Source organism: Salvia splendens, chromosome 5 (assembly GCF_004379255.2).
Source record: "Salvia splendens isolate huo1 chromosome 5, SspV2, whole genome shotgun sequence".
NCBI classification, from domain to species: Eukaryota; Viridiplantae; Streptophyta; class Magnoliopsida; order Lamiales; family Lamiaceae; genus Salvia; species Salvia splendens.
In genome coordinates, this window is record NC_056036.1 from 1,630,354 (window position 1) to 1,649,176 (window position 18,823).

Genomic DNA, 18,823 nt, shown 5'->3' on the forward strand with positions numbered 1-18,823 from the left:
GAGAACATTGATAGATGGCGATCAAAAATAAAATTTAGCTTAATTGGTAAGATACTAAGTACTAACTTTCCTTTCCTACCACTAACGAAACACTCTTTTAATATGCAAAACTTCTAATTGGTGTTAGGAGTATGCTAACTCACCTTAAATTACTAACTACAACTAAATGGTAGGTATTAGATCTTCAAATCAAAGACAAATCATTTAATTTGGAGTATCAATCTAGTGAGAAAAAAATATCAATTTGGACTTTTTATGTCAATTAATAAAAATAATTATAACTAACTTTTAAAAAATATCTCAAAACTTTACATACATATAGCTATCTCAATTTAAATTATTTTTTCACACCACATATATCAAATTAAAGATAATTTATAAAGATTCCAACGAGATCCTACATGCATATGTTTGAAGTCAAAATTTTTTAAAAAAATCTTGAATTTTCACATTTTTTAAGAAGCATTTATATCAATACAGCTTACATAATGTCCTACAATGTCAATATAAAATTGTGTTGACATTTTCATGCCTTCATGTTGATATATTTAATACATTATATTGACATTGAGTTCCTAAACCTCAAATTTGATAACTGTTATTATTTTCTTAATATTAAAAATAAAAAATGAAATTACACATGGCAAATTATAGACCACTAGATCTCTAAAATTCTATGATCTTAAATTAGTTGTAGTTAGCAATTAAGTAATGAATTAGCAATTGATCACATCCCATTGGTATTAAGTTATCCCATTAAATTATCCGATTGGTGTTAAATGTAAAATAATCAAAACTAATTAATTGGCCACAAATTTAAATAATTTATACATAGTCAAATTTAGATTTACAAATAACTTGACTCCAAATTTTCGATCAAATTCCTGTCAATTCCTCTTTTTTTATAATTAGAGAAAAGAAATCTACTAATTTTGAGTCGCATCTAGTTTATTTTGGGAACCAAAACATATTTACTATAGTCCAGTTATACAATTACATCAATTATAAACTTAACATATGTCGCCCTCACATATTAATACACCAAATTAAATTATTACTCCATTAAGCATGAGATGGAAATGAGTGAACTGTGTAAAGTACTATTCAGGCATGAGGAAACTTCTAATATAATCTGTACTTTTCTACAAAACCAAACACCAATTCATCCAACAAAAAATTGGTACTCATATTTTCTTTAACACAACTAAAGAAGGTTTGGCTCAACTCTGGTGTAATCTCAACTGTGTGATGAGTTAGTTGATGATCTGCAGAGCTTCCAAATATGAACAATAGTGAGAGAGTTCGAGATCTCCACCCAGCAAAAAATCTTCGCCAAATCACATCGATCAATTCACGCCAACATCCACCCCTTTCCCCTTCAGGAATTCCTTGGCTTCAACAACATCCTACAATAATTAAGCATATCATCAAAATCAGTCTATCATCTAGAAAATATGGATTGCCAGTCATCTAAATGAGTAACAATGCTAAGATAAACCTGTTGCAATAGGATAGCCTCGTGTGGGCAAGTTCGAAATTGCATTAGACCAGCCCCGACCATCAAGAGACCGTAACATCCGAGTGATACAATGAAGTAGAGTGGCAGCTGAAATCATAGAAAGAACCATAAACGAGGTGGAAGGGATATGCACATGAGTAGAGAAGTAGATAGAGTATGTACGAAGCTCACCAACCAAGTATAGCTCTTTGGAAGGACTGACATTTGTAACAAACTAATCCAGACAGCTGACAGAGCTACCAGCAACGCCATAATCTTTACAATGTGCTTCATCGGACCTTTTCACTTCTATCTCGAGGCTGGTGTACGTGTTATTAGCTGGACATATAGAATAAATTATTTAGTTGCTGAAGGGCAGAAATGCAATCATTCATTTCGGGAAATACAGACAGAAAATCAGCTAAATGAATACACGTGAGGTGTAAATTCAAGGGAAGTCGTGTAGACCACAAACCTAATACTCAACTAAACTGGCTGCTGCCATCAGAAGGGATAGGTAGAAAGTTTATATCACTTTCCTATCCGAACAAAAATGAAGGAAGGAACTCAAAGCCCTTGCGCAATGTCCCAAACATCATATGGCAGATCAGATTCATTTGAAGAAGCAATATCAAGAAAGCAAGTGAATATGTTAAGTGTGCAAACAAAATGTTCTAATGATTACAGTTGGCATAGATCAAGATTTTGAATGCGATCAATTGACTCACACAAGAAGCAAGAAAATAGTTTTAAATTCTTGTTCTGCCTACCATTTTATTAATGCCAAATTATTAGGAGGGTGTGTAGTAGAAAATTTATGATTATGCACGCAATTTTTATCGACCACTACAAGCTAATTAGATGAACAAATCAATTGTTTGTTATACTACCATCAGATGGATATCTATATGATTCTTTCACTGTCCCGTCTGAACAAACATGAACAGGCGGAGGAACTCAAAGCCCTTGCGCAATGTCCCAAACATCATATGGCAGAAGATAGGCTTCATCTGAAGAAGCATCATCAAGCAAGCAAATTCATTTTTTGATCGTACCAATCAAAATGTTCAACTGATTGCTGCTATTATAAATCAAAGAAAATAGTATAATATTCGTGTAGCACCTTATATACAGTAGTATATTATTAAACCCAGATAACTAGAACATACTCCATATTTAATTCTTTCGATTTCTTGTAGAAAACAATACGAGGAAACATATAATTTATCAACAACTGCACCTAGCAAGATTCAGTTGTTCGATTTACTGCCATCAGAAGGGATATATGTACGTGATTCTTTCACCGTCCCATCTGAACAAACTTGAACAAAGGAACTCAAAGCCCTTGCGCAATGTCCCAAACATCATATGGCAGCAGATGAGCTTCATTCTAAACAAGCATCATCAAGCAAGCAAATGCATATTTCAGAATGTGGCAATCGATCTGTTTTACTGATTGCAGTTGATATAGATCATGATTCTATATACGACCAATAGACAAATTCCTGTAGCATCTAAAAAAATTCATCAAAGCAATACTAGTCAAACTTCTATTCAATTTTTACGATGGCCTGTAGAAAACAATTCGAGAAAATATGTAATTTATCGACAACTACAATCTACCAAAATTCAGCGGTTTCTTTACTGCCATCAGAAGGGATAGATGTATATGATTCTTTCACTGTCCCGTCTGAACAAACTTGAACAAAGGAACTCAAAGCCCTTGCGCAATGTCCCAAACATCATATGGCAGAACATCTTAATAAACAAGCATTTCTCAACTCTCAAGCATGTAGTATAACCCTATTAGTAAGCATTCAAATAAAAATACGGTACAATTTACATATAATCTAAATCAAGATTAAGACCAAGAGCTGCATACAATCAAACACACCGAAATCCTAAACTACTTCCAGCATTTTTTGAGAGAGGGTTCATTAATGATTTTATCCGAAGACCATAAAAAAATCAACTGTGATCTGCCAAAAATCATGCACTATCTCAATAACAATGCAATTTCTGTACTTATTTTATCAACAGAGTTTATAAATCACTCTGCGTACGGTAAATTCATGAAAATATTCCCAAAATGAAATACTGTTAGATGAACGGATACAGAACATCAACAATTTCCCCAAAATTAAAATTGTAGCAGAAGGAAGATCACCCGAAAAAATGATCCAGCGTTTTCAATGTACATGAAAAAAAGAGATCGAATACCTAACAGCAGGCGATCGAGGTCCAAAGCAGCTAACTTTCTCAACGGGGAAACTTCTAATTTTTGTTGAAATTTTCTGGGGAGTTCAGAAATGGTTTCCTGCAGATAGTCGATGGAATTAGGGTAGCGTGAAAACTTGCTAGATCGGCCTCAATTGCTCGTCGCGCGGCGGCGGAGGAGTGGCGGATGGTGGCGGAGAGAGATCGGCGCACCTGAAATTAGGGTTTTCAGCTAACTTTATAGTTATAGGCTTAGAGCGTTACTTAGTTTTCTAGGTAGTCTCGCCAAACGAATTACATTGGTATAGTAATATCGATAAAAATGCTTAATTCTTGTTTAGTCTATAGTATCCAGATTATTTATTTTATTATTTATACTTTTATTTTGATTGTACCAATATTTTAAAATTACTATTCTCTCCGTTCGCCAATATGAATCATTTCATTTCAGCATGATTTTAAGAAATGTTAAGAAAATTAGACAAAAAAAGTTAGGGATATATAGGTTAAGTAGAATGAGTTAGTAGAATGTGAGACATATTACCATTTATAGTAAAAATAAACCAGGACTCCTATTTGTGGATAGACCAAAATAAAAAAACGAGGCACATATTTGCTGATGAATCAAAATGGAAAAAACTATACTCCGGATGGAGTATTACTTTAGCATTTGTGCACCAAATCTTGTCTTATAGTACTCAATATTTGATGATTGAGTGCAATTTTCGGTATCAGCAATTATATTTTCCCTTTCCAGTATTGGGGAAGAACACCATCGGAATACATTGTATGATGGGGGAAGAACACCATCGTAAATCATTGTAGGGTGTTTGTTGGAACGTTGCTCACTCTTGCACACGGAGCTCAATTGGAATGGCTCACTCTTGACCCGACGAACCACATTTTTGTTTTTTATTTTGTTAAGTTTTAGCTGTTATTTATTTTATCACTATTGTTGTTTTCTTTCCATATTTTTACTTTTTAATTAAATTGAAAATATAATTTAATTTGATTTTACAATAATAGATTGGAATAAAAATGAATAGAAAATAAAAGTAATAACTCTTGAATATTTAAATTAAAGGAAATTATGGTGGGTTGCAAGTGCTATTTTTTAAGTAAAAAATGTGAAGTGTTGTGTTGTAGGGCCTATAAAGAATACTATGAGTATAACAAAGGAACAATTTAAGGAATGTGGTTGTATATAAACTTACATACTCCTACAATATTTATAGATATGATTATTACCAGAATTACACTTCATTTACAAAATACTCAAAATTGACAACCTTTAGCTCATAAAAAAACAAATATGTATACCAAAGAGAGAAGCTCATTACCTTCTCTTATATCAACTAGTTTCCCTATCCTTCAAGAAGATGCCTTCCAGGCTCAAAAATACATATCAAAACACACACACATCACATATATACTAATATCTTCTATTTTATTTTTTTACATGTTGCAGATTGCTGCCAAAATTGATGCATGCTCCTCCTCTACCTTGTTCCTCACCTTGCATTCAGCAGCATCCGCAGCACGCTCTTCATCTTCGGCCTCGTTTCTGGTTGGAGACTAACGCAAGCCATGGCCACCTTGAGCACCGCCAGCATCTGGCTTCTCACAGCAACTGATGTCTTGCTGATGTTGAAATCAAGAATATGGTCCCATTTGTTTCTCTGTGCAGAGTTGCTCAGCACCAACTTTGCTAGTTCGATTCCTCCACTAACGGCTGGCTTTCCTGTTAGGAGCTCAAGCAGAACTACGCCAAAGCTATAGACATTTCCGGCTGCTGTCACTCTCATTGTGTAAGCATACTCTGCAGAGGAAATGAGTGTTGTGTTAAGTTGCAGAAGACATAGCATGAATATGCGAACGGAGAGAGTAGATTTTTTGTTACCTGGAGGAACATAGCCAACGGAGCCAGCAATGGTGGAGAGGCTGCCTGTGCTCTTCGAGGGATCAATCACTTTACACAGCTCGATATCCCCGACTTGAGGCTCGTTGAGGGACTTAAGGAGGATGCTTTTGGTGGAAAGATCGAGGAGGAGGATCGGGCTGGACTTGCATTCATGGAGGAAGGCAAGGCCCTGAGAGACTCCAATGGCAATGCTGTACCGGCTTGCCCAGTCCAGCGTGCTTCCCATCCTGTGGAGGCAGTCGAAGAGCGAGCCTTTTGGGGTGAAGTCGTAGAAGAGGTAAGCGCTGTCCAGTGTCAAGACGTAGGCGAGTGGGATCATGACGTTGGAACTACACAGCTTTCCAAGAACTTGAAGCTCCTCCTCGAATCTCTCGTGGCTGCCTAGTTGGAAGATCTTGTCGCTCCAGTTAAGTTTCTTGACGAAGTAGCTGGCTCCAGACGGCATCACAGCTTTGTAGTAAGTCGAGAATCTCGTCTTCAGCGAGAGATTTATAGGGTCGGATACTGCCTCCATGGCTGCCTTGAAATCAATGTTGGACTTGTGGATGCTGTTGGGAGTCAGCAAGTTGCCATGGACGACCTGTGGTGGAGAAGCTTCTTCTGCAGAGTATGTGTTCTCGGCGTTGATCCTGTGATATCTCCTTGAGTAAAGTAAGCTCAACATGATCACTAAACCAACAACCATGGCTGAGCTTCCTACAGCTATGATGATGGTTGAGGCAATTGATTTGGACTTTTTGGCGTGTGGTGGAAGGGGAGGGGGAGGGGGAGGGGGAGGAGAAACCAACCGCTCATTTCCTTTTGCATCGAACACAAGTTTATTTCTGAATTTTGGGACAACACCAGAGAGATCATTGTTCATGACTAGTAGATGAGTTAAGCTGCTTAGCTGAGTCAAGAAGTCTGGTATCACGCCCGAAAATCTGTTGTCGGAGAGGTCCAATACTTCCAAATTTTGCAGCCTTGATAGAGTAACTGGAATAGGCCCACCAAAGAGGTTGTGGCTGAGATTCAACGAAATCTGCAGAGTATCTGGCATTTGAGGAATTCGCCCACTGAGTTGGTTGTTTCCCAACTGGAGTTCTACCAAATAAGGTATCTCTCCAATGGAGTCGGGTATAGAACCAGTCAGATTGTTTCCGTGCAAGTCTAGATTGCGAAGATTCTGCATCCTCGAAATGAACAAAGGTATTGAGCCACTGAGCAAGTTACTACTTATATTCAGATTCTCCAGTTTGCTCAACGACAAAATCTGTGATGGGATTCCTCCAGAAAGACTATTCGACTGCAGACTCAAAACTCGAAGATCGCCGAGACTACCTAAAGACGGAGGTAACGTGCCTCTCAATCTGTTGTTAGCCAAGTTCAAGAGGGACAAGTTAGAGAACATTATACCCAAATCCGAAGGTATCTCACCACTCAACATGTTGTTATCCAGCTCCAAATACATCAGACTCCTTAACGAGGTGGATGGAATCGTCCCATTAAGAGAATTGCTGCCTAGCCTCAACCTGTACAGCTTTGTCGAAGTGATTGCAGGAATAGACCCTTCCAACTTATTGAAAGAGAGGTCCACAACTTGAAGATTCGGACCCGAGAGAAGATCAGAGGAGACTGCACCACTCAATTTGTTGTAACTCAGATCCAAAAATGAAAGGAATTTCGTAATACCAGATGGAATACTCCCAGTAAAGCTGTTCTGATTGGCTGCAAATCTTTCCAGCGATGTGATATTAGCAAGAAATGTTGGAATTCCACCACTCAAGTAGTTGAGAGAGAGAATCAAGGTTTTCAACCTAGTGAACCCCCCAAATTCTATTGGAATTGAGCCTGAGAGACTATTGCCACTAAGATCAATCACACTCAGATTCTTGTATTTTGTGATTGCCAAAGGAATTTCACCAGTGAACTTATTAAGAGAGAGCAGAATCTCCTCCAAAAGATTCATATTTCCAAGATTTGTTGGAATCTTTCCCCCAAAATTATTCCAACCAAGATTTAGTGTTTTGAGAGAACCCAACCCATCCAACTGCATACTAACCTCCCCAGTCAAATTATTCCTAGAAAAATCCAAGGTATCCAAAAATGGGAAGCCATTGAAAGTAGGCAAAGGACCACTCAACCTATTCGCACTAAAATTCAAGAGCCTCAATCCAGTGATTCCCCTACAGCCAGTGAGGAAACCATCTGGGATTGAACTAAGTTGATTGTTGGACACATCAAGAGACTCTAAAGTGGCAATATTGCACACAAATGGAAGAAATTCAGAGGTGGAAATTGAAGATGACTTCACAGAAACAGTGTTTATAGAGGAATTATCAGAGGTGCAACCAACCCCCTTCCATAAACAAGGGTCTGAGGTTTTCAAGACATTACTCCACACAAATGAAGAAGCAGCAGTGTTATTCTGGATGATTTCGTAAATTGTAGTCATTGCACTGACCTGATCAGGTGGGAGCTGAGATGACACTAGCTCAATGAAAAGCATTATCACAAACAGGTAGAGGGCATTCCAGGAAAACCTCTTCATCTATGGATATATGGTGGGAAAGGAGGCTCAGTTGGGGTAGTGTTTTTGGTGGGAAAGATGAGGAAGATCAAGAAATGAGGCTGTATTCATGTAAAGATATGGAATTTGAATGGATTGTTGAGGTTAATGAATTTGAGGAAATAATGTCAGCAGCAGCATGGGAAATTGAGAGAATATGATGGGTGGAATAATTTGGGAGTGTTTGAAGGGGGAGAGTGAGAGTTGACTTGACTTACTATTTCTGAGAGTATTTAAATATTTTAATGTGGAAATTGCTGAACTCCATTATTCCTTGTTGACTGGAAAAACTAACACAAAAAGAAAACAGTGTCCCATCAAATATAGTTTTATTTTTGTTCACCAAAAATTTCATCATTTTTTCCCTTTATTTCTTTTATATTTTTATAATTGTATATTAAAACTGATATTATTTATATATAAAACTATTTATTTATAAATATAAAAATACTACTCCCTCCGTCTAAAGATAAGCGAGTCATATTCATTTTCGGATTATCCCACTATAAATGAGTCATTTCTTTTTTTAGCAAAATTCTCTCTCTTACTGTATTTTTCACCTACTTTATTCTCTTTTCACTATTCTACTTTTCACTCTTTCATACTTTATTCTCTCCACTTTAACTATTTAAATATTAATTTCTTAAATTTTGTGCTCAAAAGAAGTATTTCGCTTATCTTGGGATAGAGATAATTATATTGGATAAAATTGTCTATATATGAATTACGGTCTCAAGGACTAATATTAGGTTCAAGGTCAGACATTAGTATGTGTTTGACATAACAAGTCACTATTTTAAAACAAGAAACACAACAGAGGGAGAATTGTCATTATTTTATTTATGATTAATTGTAGTTTAGGTAACTTATAGTAACAGTTTTTATTCAATTTATCGCCTTAATTATAATTTTTTTTTTATAACTTGAATTTTGAAAAAATACTAACAAAAGGATTGCCGAATTTTGTAGCTCATACATCAATCGAACGAATCTTGTTATAAAACAACTGGCTCGAAGATGTTTTTGTAGATGACGCCAACTGATTATTTTTCAAAATTCGGATTGTATTTTAAACTAAATCAAAATTAAGTCTATAAATTGAGAAAACTCACAGTTTAGGCTATATATTAATAATTTAATCTTTTATTATTTGGTCCATGTAATTATCAAATTAAATTGAAAACTTAATTAACTTGAAGAAAAAATATTTATGTCCAAGTTTTATTTTTGTGGACGAAGACTAAAGTCAAAAAAGCCGACTTATCATTCAAAGTTGCCTAAACGTGTCGTGACCACTATTTTGTTTTGCAAAATTGAATCTTTTTCTTCATCACCTCATTCCACACGTTAATGCCAAAAAATTCCACAATAATTCATTGCACTTTCACTATCAATTTAATTCACTTGCTACTTATTTCAAAAACTAAAAAGTTTCAAGATCAATTAATATCATTTTTAATTTTAAACGATATTTTGCGATAATGCCAGTAGCTCTATATTTATGTTTTAATAGTTGTCATTTAAATTATACAGTAATTTTTTATTGACATGCATCTGGTCTGTGTTAAACTTTTGAAATGAAATACTCCTATAAAATTAGTTATTCATTTTTTTTTGCGATTACCCTATGATAGGTTAAAATTGTAGTACTTAAATGATATGACAAATCAAATAAATTGTGACAACAAAATGGCATTGTTTCGGATAAAACGGCATTCTTTTGAATAAAATGATGTCGTTCTCTTTTGAGTGTTATTAAAATGACCACTGATTTACCTGAAACGACATGGTTTTGTGTCACGTTAATTTCAATTTTGACTATTACAGTAAAATTGCAAAAAAAATGAAAATTAAAAATTTTATATTTCGGTTGCAAACTTCTGAACTAAAATTATCTTAATTATTCGACACTTATTGTTCTTAGTTTGTTTCTATAAGTTGTAGCACATGTAGAAATGGCTAAAGGACGAAATTTTGAGCAAGATAGAGGCTTAATCAAGTTGCTGCAAAGTGTGCACGGTGCGCCCCAATGGCTAGGCGCACAACCAACAGTCCCACACCATTCGGCAGCCCAACACCGCCACTATGATACGTGGATCCAACAACACCGCACCACACAAGACATGCATTGCACGGCCCATGCGTCTCGGTGCCACACTGACTTCGTGCGGCTCGCTGACCCTCCATGAGCAGTAAACGGCACACGTTTAGAGCCAAAATAGGATTGCTCCTAATACTCAGTATGGCTTGTAAACCAATGAGTTCTTAATTTATTTTACGGAAATTCAATTCATTTCTCCCGTTTTTTTACATGTGTTATATTTTGTGCACCTTCATAATGCTACAGTCTATAATATGATACTATCATTTAACTCGAATTTTTTGTGCACCTTTTATTTTTATTTAATTTATTTTCCAAAATATCCTCTAGAAGTATTATTAGGATTATTTATTATTTAATTACGATTATTTGAGCATAAAATATATTTTTTAACAAGCCAAGAACATACTCAAGAACTGGTATGAGGTGATCACGTAAAGACACTAATTTCAATGGATTTTTGAGGTTCATGAAAATGAGCAAGCAATCTCGGCGGCATGGGAAAATGGAAGAGGATGATGAAATAGTAAGTCTACTCCCCATATTTTCCACACATCATCATCTGTCATTTTCTAATGCTGCTATGAATACTTCCTCAAATTCTTTAATCGCAACAATCCATTCAAATTCCATACAATTACATGGATATAGGCAAGTGAGCTTCATTCCTTTCTCTTTGGAGAGTGAATCATACACACAGAGAGAGAGGCGGAGATGATGAGGAGGGTTTCCTGTAATGCCCTCTACCTGTTTGTGATAATGCTTTGTATTGAGGTAGTGTCATCGCAGCTGCCACCTGATCAGGTCAGTGCAATGACTACAATTTACGAAATCATTCAGAATAACACTGCTGCTTCTTCATTTGTGTGGAGTAATGTCTTGAAAACCTCAGACCCTTGTTTATGGAAGGGGGTTGGTTGCACCTCTGATAATTCATATATAAACACTGTTTCTGTGAAGTCATCTTCAATTTCCACCTCTGAATTTCTTCCATTTGTGTGCAATATTGCCACTTTAGAGTCTCTTGATGTGTCCAACAATCAACTTAGTTCAATCCCAGATGGTTTCCTCACTGGCTGTGGGGGAATCACTGGATTGAAGCTCTTGAATTTCAGTGTGAATAGGTTGAGTGGTTCTTTGCCTGCTTTCAATGGCTTCCCAATGTTGGAAACCTTGGATTTTTATAGGAATATGTTGTCTGGGGAGGTTAGTATGCAGTTGGATGGGTTGGGTTCACTCAAAACACTAAATCTTGGTTGGAATAATTTTGGGGGAAAGATTCCAACAAATCTTGGAAATATGAATCTTTTGGAGGAGATTCTGCTCTCTCTTAATTCCTTCATAGGTGAAATCCCTTTGGCAATCACAAAATACAATAATCTGAGTGTCATTGATCTTAGTGGCAATAGGCTCTCAGGCTCAATTCCAGTAGAATTTGGGGGGTTCACTAGGTTGAAAACCTTGATTCTCTCTCTCAACAACTTGAGTGGTGGAATTCCAACATTTCTTGCTAATATCACATCTCTGGAAAGATTTGCAGCCAATCAGAACAGCTTTACTGGGAGTATTCCATCTGGTATTACGAAATTCCTTTCACTTTTGGATCTGAGTTACAACAACTTGAGTGGTGCAGTCCCCTCTGATCTTCTCTCGGGTCCGAATCTTCAAGTTGTGGACCTCTCTTTCAATAAGTTGGAAGGGTCTATTCCTGCAATCACTTTGAAAAAGCTGTACAGGTTGAGGCTAGGCAGCAATTCTCTTAATGGGACGATTCCATCCACCTCGTTAAGGAGTCTGATGTATTTGGAGCTGGATAACAACATGTTGAGTGGTGAGATACCTTCGGATTTGGGTATAATGTTCTCTAACTTGTCCCTCTTGAACTTGGCTAACAACAGATTGAGAGGCATGTTACCTCCGTCTTTAGGTAGTCTCGGCGATCTTCGAGTTTTGAGTCTGCAGTCGAATAGTCTTTCCGGAGGAATCCCACCACAGGTTTTGTCGCTGAGCAAACTGGAGAAGCTGAATATAAGTAGTAACTTGCTCAGTGGCTCAATACCTTTGTCCATTTCGAGGATGCAGAATCTTCGCAATCTAGACTTGCACGGAAACAATCTGACTGGTTCTATACCCGACTCCATTGGAGAGATACCTTATTTGGTAGAACTCCAGTTGGGAAACAACCAACTCAGTGGGCGAATTCCTCAAATGCCAGATACTCTGCAGATTTCGTTGAATCTCAGCCACAACCTCTTTGGTGGGCCTATTCCAGTTACTCTATCAAGGCTGCAAAATTTGGAAGTATTGGACCTCTCCGACAACAGATTTTCGGGCGTGATACCAGACTTCTTGACTCAACTAGGCAGCTTAACTCATCTACTAGTCATGAACAATGATCTCTCTGGTGTTGTCCCAAAATTCAGAAATAAACTTGTGTTCGATGCAAAAGGAAATGAGCGGTTGGTTTCTCCTCCCCCTCCCCTTCCACCACACGCCAAAAAGTCCAAATCAATTGCCTCAACCATCATCATTGCCGCAAGCTCTGCTACTGCTGCTGGTTTATGGGTAGTTATGGTTGTATACATCTCAAGAAGGTATTCCGGTTTCCATGTCAATCTACTGTCTACAAATAGCTCAAACATCGATTTCAAGAAAGCCTTTGAAGCTGTAGCTGATCCCCAGAACATCACACTGAAAACCAGATTTTCGACTTACTACAAAGCCCTCCTCCCATCAGGTGCCGCCTACTTCATCAAGAAGGTCAACCGCCTCGACAAGATGTTCAGTCTACACAGCGAGAAAAGATTAGGACAGGAGCTTCATGATCTCGGAGACCTCTCTGATCCAAATCTCATGATCCCATTTGCATACCTCTCCACACTGCGTGGCCTTTACCTCTTCTACGACTTCACCCCTCAAGGCACCCTCTTCGACAGCCTTCACCGTGCAGCAGGCAGTGCACTGGGCTGGACAGAGCGCTACGCCATTGCCCTTGGAGTCTCCCAAGGCCTAGCTTCCCTCCATCAGTCTCAGATTCTTCTCCTCGACCTATCCAGCAAGAGCATCGCGCTGAAGTCCTCGAACGAGCCTCAGATCGGAGATATCGAGCTCTGCAGGCTGATCAGCCCTTCCCGGAGCGCAGGCAGTCTCTCCACAGTTGCTGGCTCCGCTGGCTACGTCCCTCCAGGTTCTGCATTCCTACCACTTATCACACCTTCCATTACACTACTTGTTCGTGTACTAAAATATCGCGTTTCGAATCTCAGAATACGCCTACTCGATGAGGGTGACGGAAGCTGGGAACGTGTACAGCTTTGGAGTAGTGCTACTGGAGCTGCTGAGTGGGAAACAAGCAGTGAGTGAAGGAACTGAGCTAGCAAAATGGGTGGTGAGCATCTCAGATTGGGATCAAATTCTTGATTCAAATCTTGGTGAGATTGAGACATCAATTGCTGTGAAGAATCAAATGTTAGGTGTTGTTGAGGTTGCACTGGCTTGTACCAATATCTCACCAGAAATGAGGCCTACTGCAGTAAGTGTGGTGCAGATGCTACTGAATTCAAGACAAACTGATATTGAGATATCATAAGTTTTCTAGTATAGATAGGACCTGTTTGTTTCCCACTATTACTCATGAGTTGAGGTCATGTGTGCGGTTGCCGTTTCTCTGAAAAGCTTGGCCCGTGACCGTGTGTCTCGGCTCGGCTCGGCTCTAAAGTGTTAAGATTAGTTAGTTGTGTCTCATAATTATCCATCCCACCCACACACTTGTCTAATACAATCCAAGTTAAAAGTCTATTTCACTTATCCACATTGTATCTCAGTATTATCTTTCAGTATAACGTAATAAATTGTTGTCCTATGCTTGACATGATTTATGAAATAGATTTTCCTCATTTATTCTCCACTTTTTATATATTTGGGAATTAGAGGTCCGTTTTCTTGTCCCAATGTGTGGACCCCTTTCATTTTTGACTAATTATTTCGATATTTGAAGTCAAATTCAATCATATTTTCAAAGTCAAGTCGCCGCGGCACTTTGTTATGAAGAATTCATTACCTTTTCATTTTAGCCTAGTAATATAGTAGTAATAATGTTGTTTTATAAAAAACTAGTGTCGTTTTGTTGTTATATTATACTCCATTTAATTTTGTTATATTAATTGTATTTTGACTATTGTGAAATAATTTTTAAAATTTGTGATTTTATATTTTAATTCTACAAATTACGGGATTAAGCCGAAGTTAATAAAAATTACTTATAATGTAAATAATAGTAATAATAATAATAATAATAATAATTACTGACTAAATATTATAACATATAAATTAATGCAAAATTGTTAATTAAATCCTATTACAACAAAGTTATTATGTCTCAAAATCATAGGCCCTATTAATATTCAATAACATGGAGTATATTCTAATGAGAATAGTATTCTTCATTACATAAGTGATGGATTAAAAAGTCGAGCCAATTTTGCGTCATTTTCTGAAATTCAATTCCAGTCATTTCTGCAGATTGTAGAATTAGTCACCAATTTACCGTTTCCTTTGCGTTTGCTTCATTTTTCAAACATTTTTTTCAATGTTCTAATTAATTGCATGCCTATAAAAATCCAAGCACCGTCACAAAACTATCACACACCAAAAAAAAGATGCATTTGAGCGTTATCTGCAATGCAGCGAAGGTGTTTGCGTTTATGCTTTGCATTGATATAGTGTCATCTGAGCTGCCAGCTGATCAGGTTAGTGCAATGACTAGTATTTACGATATCATTCACAATAATACTGCTGTGTGGAATTCTGTTTCGAAAACTTCAGATCCTTGTTCATGGAAAGGAGTTGGTTGCACCTCCAACAATTCCTTTATAAACACCATTTCTCTAAAATCATCTTCAATTTCCACCTCTGAGTTCCTTCCCTTTGTTTGCAATATTCCCACTTTAGAGTCTCTTGATGTGTCCAACAATCAGCTCAGCTCAATCCCATATAGTTTCTTCACTGCTTGTGGAGAAATCAGTGGATTGAAAGAGCTGGATTTTAGTGGGAATAGGTTGCTTGGCTCTTTGCCTACTTTCTATGGCTTTCCAATGCTGGAAAGATTGGATTTTTCTGCTAATAGGTTCTTTGGTGAGGTTGGTTTGAAGCTGGAGATGTTGGATTCACTCAAGAATTTGGATCTTGGTTGGAATAGGTTTAGAGGAAAGATTCCTACAAATCTTGGTAGAATGAATCGTTTGGAGACGTTTGTGTTGGCAGCCAATTTATTCAGAGGTGAACTTCCTGTGGAAATCACAAAATACAAGAATCTGAGAGTGATTGATTTCAGTCAAAATCATCTCTCAGGCTCAATTCCAGTTGGATTTGGGGAGTTCACCAAGTTGGAAATCATGATTCTGTCTTTCAACTCATTGAGTGGTGGGATTCCATCGTCTCTTTCGAATATCACAACCCTCCGTAGATTTTCCTCCAATAGGAACACCTTGAACGGGAGTATTCCATTGGGAATGACTTCGTTCCTTTCGTCTCTGGACCTCAGCTACAACGGCTTGACAGGGGGCATCCCCTCTGATCTGCTGTCGGGAGCGAATCTTGATTTTCTAGACTTGTCTTTCAATGACTTGGAGGGTCCTATTCCTGCAATTGGTTCGATGAAGCTGAACTTGTTGAGGCTAGGCAGCAATTCTCTTAATGGGACGTTCCCATCCGCCTCGTTGGGGAGTCGTTTGGGATATTTGTATGCGGATAACAACAGCTTGAGTGGTGAAATACCTCTGGACTTGGGCGTGTTCAAGAACCTGATCCACTTGAACTTGGCCAACAACGGATTGGGAGGCGCATTGCCTCCATCTTTGGGCGATCTCACTAGTCTTGAAGTTTTGAATCTTGAGTCGAATGGTTTCGTTGGCGGAATCCCACCACAGATAATTCTGCAGTTGAATAGACTGGAGAAGCTGAATATCGGAAGGAACTTGTTGAATGGCTCGATAACAGCCTCTATTGGAAACTTAGCTTCTCTGATGGAACTCCAGCTGGGAAGTAACCAACTCAGCGGGGAAATACCAGCCATGCCCGAAAGACTGCAGATCGCTTTGAATCTCAGCCACAATCTCTTCCACGGCCCTATTCCAGATAGTCTATCGCGACTGCAGAACTTGCAAGTTTTGGACCTCTCAAACAACAGACTTTCGGGTGCCATACCAGGCTTGCTTACTGATTTAAGAAGCTTAACTCAGCTTCTGCTGGCGAACAACAACCTCTCTGGGGTTGTCCCTACGTTTGGATCTCGTGTTACAGTTGATACGGAGGGAAATAAAGATCTGATTTGTGTAAGAGGAAATCCTGCACCCGAAACGCCCCAAGGGGAGAGGAAGAAATCATCAGTTGTTAACTCAGAGGTGGCGATTGCTGCTGCGTGTGGATTTCCCGTTGGTTTATTGATTGCAGTGATCGCTAGATTCATTTCAAGAATGTACCGAAGCATCAGTGGAATTCTGCCAGCTCCGAACAGCATCCACACCCCAAATGTCGATTTCAAGAAAGCAATGGAGGCGGTTTCTGACCACTCCAATATCACATTCAAGACAGCATTCTCAACTTTCTACAAAGCCGTGATGCCTTCGGGAACAACTTATCTGGTGAAGAAGATCAAACATACCGACAAAATAGTCCGGTTTCCTCAACACAAGCAGCTTGTGGAGGAGCTGGAACACTTCGGCAGCCTGTCCAATCCCAACGTGATGATCCCGGTCGCATATGTCTTGACACTGAGGAGAGCCTACCTCTTCTATGACTTTGTCCGAGGCACACTCTATGACATTCTCCACCACAGAACGGGAAACAAGCTGGACTGGCCAAGCCGTTACAACATTGCTGTCGGAGTCTCAAAAGGCTTGGCCTATCTCCATGAATGCACCTTCGGTCCAATCATTCTCCTGGATCTCTGCAGCAAAAGTATCCTGCTGAAGTCGTTGGACGAGCCTCAAATCAGCGACATCGAGCTGTGCAATCTCATCCCTCCTTCGAGTAGCGAATGCAGTATGTCTCGTCTGCTGCATTTTCCCCACTCATATCTTCTGAAAATTCTAAATAAATGGTCTTATATTGTGTTGCAGAGTATGGTAGCGCGACGGCAGCAGGGAACGTGTACAGCCTCGGAGTCGTGCTGCTGGAGCTCGTGACGGGTAAGCCGGCAGTGGGTGATGGAGATGAAGTGGCAAAATGGGTGTTGAGTGTCTCAGAATGGGATCAGATTCTTGATTCAAATGTGTGTGAGACATCAATTGGTGTAAGAAGGGAAATGGCTGCAGTTGTTGAGGTTGCCATAGCATGTGTTAGTGTCTCACCAGAAATGAGGCCTAATGCTGTAAATGTGGTGCAAATGTTACTAAATACAAGACAAAGTGATGCTGTTGAGGATTGAGATGTCATATGCTTTTTAGTGCGGATTTGAGCATAGTAAAATTGGGATGTACTATTTGTATAGTGTTTATGTATGTTTTATTCGGTGTAAAAAGTTGAGGAGGAAAGTTCATTTTTGAGAATATGCTATAATGTTTCTATTAGAATAAAAGTGCCTATCCTAACAAATCATTGAAACCTATCCTTTCCAAAGAAACATGCTCGATTGGCACGTCGGCGACGAATATCATGGCGGACATCGGAAGAATTTTGAAGACTGGATGAAATCTAGATTGGAAATATAGTGATTCAAATCGCGAATAAAATCCAAGAAATGTCCAAATTTAACGACTCCATCAACTTTTGCCAAAAAAAATGGTCAGTTTATACTACCTCGTCCACTATTAATAGTCTTGGTAATGAGCGATATAAGTTTTAATGTAAAATATTTATAAAGAGAAAAAAAATGATTAGAGTATTGATACATTAGGAAAAAATGGTAGACTATATTATTAAGAATGGAAATAGATTAATTTTGTGGATATACAAAAATGAAAAAATACTACTCCTTATGGATGAATATGGTAGTAGTAATATTTATGATCTAAAGTAAGCAAACATAATATTCTATACCAAAATGATAAGGTACTCATGGTTAAAATCAAAATGAACTTTAGCCTTATTTTAAATGGTTAAATGATAGTACGTAATTAAGTTAATAATTGAGTCAAAGTCGTTTTGAGTCTTTTGACCATTAAATTTAATGGCATCGCTGGTTTTTTTTATTTATCAAAACATGAACCAATTCATAATGGCCAGGGCTTGAAAAATGTTGAAACTATCTAAATTCTAACATGATGTTCAAAATCAAAATCATAAATGTTCATATTCTTAGGCTAAGAATACACTTTAGTCTAAATTTTACTTTAAATAAGGTTCATGAAGTTACTATATATGCTTGACTATAAATACACTTTAGACTATTGAATATTAAAATGGAATTGACTGCGGCAAAGAGTGTGGAGGATACGTCAACTAGAGTTATTTTTCAAATTCGTGTAGTCGCTGAGACAACTTTATTATAGTATAAATTTTACTATGATTTTAACTATTCACTTAACATCACTATACGAT

General features: G+C 37.9%; 4 protein-coding genes across 8 annotated transcripts; 2 read left to right on the plus strand and 2 right to left on the minus strand.

Moving 5' to 3' along the window:
* Positions 1 to 1,076: 1,076 nt before the first annotated feature.
* Positions 1,077 to 4,000, minus strand: LOC121805711 (dolichol-phosphate mannose synthase subunit 3-like). 3 transcript variants are annotated; one of them, XM_042205671.1, is made up of 5 exons: positions 3,719 to 4,000; positions 2,389 to 2,508; positions 1,691 to 1,837; positions 1,499 to 1,606; positions 1,077 to 1,406 (listed from the first exon to the last, which is right to left on the minus strand). In XM_042205671.1, exons 3-5 carry the CDS (start codon positions 1,790 to 1,792, stop codon positions 1,347 to 1,349), a joined length of 270 nt encoding a protein of 89 aa, XP_042061605.1. In that variant the 5' UTR covers positions 1,793 to 1,837; positions 2,389 to 2,508; positions 3,719 to 4,000; the 3' UTR covers positions 1,077 to 1,346. The 3 variants fall into 3 exon arrangements, with proteins under 3 accessions (XP_042061605.1, XP_042061603.1, XP_042061604.1); XM_042205669.1 differs by lacking the exon at positions 2,389 to 2,508 and having other exon boundaries at positions 3,719 to 3,999; XM_042205670.1 differs by lacking the exons at positions 2,389 to 2,508; positions 3,719 to 4,000 and adding an exon at positions 1,974 to 2,368.
* A 930-nt stretch (positions 4,001 to 4,930) lies between these two features.
* On the minus strand, positions 4,931 to 8,371 carry LOC121804982 (leucine-rich repeat receptor-like tyrosine-protein kinase PXC3). The gene is made up of 2 exons (XM_042204721.1): positions 5,616 to 8,371; positions 4,931 to 5,534 (listed from the first exon to the last, which is right to left on the minus strand). The coding sequence occupies exons 1-2, from the start codon at positions 8,164 to 8,166 to the stop codon at positions 5,227 to 5,229; spliced, it is 2,859 nt and encodes a 952-aa protein (XP_042060655.1). The 5' UTR covers positions 8,167 to 8,371; the 3' UTR covers positions 4,931 to 5,226.
* A 2,186-nt stretch (positions 8,372 to 10,557) lies between these two features.
* LOC121804486 (leucine-rich repeat receptor-like tyrosine-protein kinase PXC3) lies at positions 10,558 to 14,168 on the plus strand. 3 transcript variants are annotated; one of them, XM_042204042.1, is made up of 4 exons: positions 10,558 to 10,811; positions 10,937 to 12,116; positions 12,213 to 13,472; positions 13,552 to 14,168. In XM_042204042.1, the coding sequence occupies exons 2-4, from the start codon at positions 11,000 to 11,002 to the stop codon at positions 13,872 to 13,874; spliced, it is 2,700 nt and encodes an 899-aa protein (XP_042059976.1). In that variant the 5' UTR covers positions 10,558 to 10,811; positions 10,937 to 10,999; the 3' UTR covers positions 13,875 to 14,168. The 3 variants fall into 3 exon arrangements, with proteins under 3 accessions (XP_042059976.1, XP_042059974.1, XP_042059975.1); XM_042204040.1 differs by having other exon boundaries at positions 10,560 to 10,811; positions 10,937 to 13,472; XM_042204041.1 differs by having other exon boundaries at positions 10,560 to 13,472.
* Positions 14,169 to 14,314: 146 nt separating this feature from the next.
* On the plus strand, positions 14,315 to 17,809 carry LOC121804487 (LRR receptor-like serine/threonine-protein kinase GSO1). The gene is made up of 2 exons (XM_042204044.1): positions 14,315 to 17,326; positions 17,404 to 17,809. The coding sequence occupies exons 1-2, from the start codon at positions 14,944 to 14,946 to the stop codon at positions 17,709 to 17,711; spliced, it is 2,691 nt and encodes an 896-aa protein (XP_042059978.1). The 5' UTR covers positions 14,315 to 14,943; the 3' UTR covers positions 17,712 to 17,809.
* Positions 17,810 to 18,823: the final 1,014 nt, after the last annotated feature.

Bases quoted from the DNA above. Each gene is read 5' to 3' on its own strand.
- LOC121805711 (XM_042205671.1), bottom strand. From the start codon at position 1,792: ATGAAGCACATTGTAAAGATTATGGCGTTGCTGGTAGCTCTGTCAGCT. The intron at 1,607-1,690 runs GTGAGCTTCGTA...CTATGATTTCAG, and splicing joins CAAAGAGCTATACTTGGTTG to CTGCCACTCTACTTCATTGT. The intron at 1,407-1,498 runs GTTTATCTTAGC...TAATTATTGTAG, and splicing joins AGGCTATCCTATTGCAACAG to GATGTTGTTGAAGCCAAGGA.
- LOC121804982 (XM_042204721.1), bottom strand. From the start codon at position 8,166: ATGAAGAGGTTTTCCTGGAATGCCCTCTACCTGTTTGTGATAATGCTT. The intron at 5,535-5,615 runs GTAACAAAAAAT...TTTCCTCTGCAG, and splicing joins CGTTGGCTATGTTCCTCCAG to AGTATGCTTACACAATGAGA.
- LOC121804486 (XM_042204041.1), top strand. From the start codon at position 11,000: ATGATGAGGAGGGTTTCCTGTAATGCCCTCTACCTGTTTGTGATAATG. The intron at 13,473-13,551 runs GTTCTGCATTCC...TTCGAATCTCAG, and splicing joins CGCTGGCTACGTCCCTCCAG to AATACGCCTACTCGATGAGG.
- LOC121804487 (XM_042204044.1), top strand. From the start codon at position 14,944: ATGCATTTGAGCGTTATCTGCAATGCAGCGAAGGTGTTTGCGTTTATG. The intron at 17,327-17,403 runs GTATGTCTCGTC...ATTGTGTTGCAG, and splicing joins TCCTTCGAGTAGCGAATGCA to AGTATGGTAGCGCGACGGCA.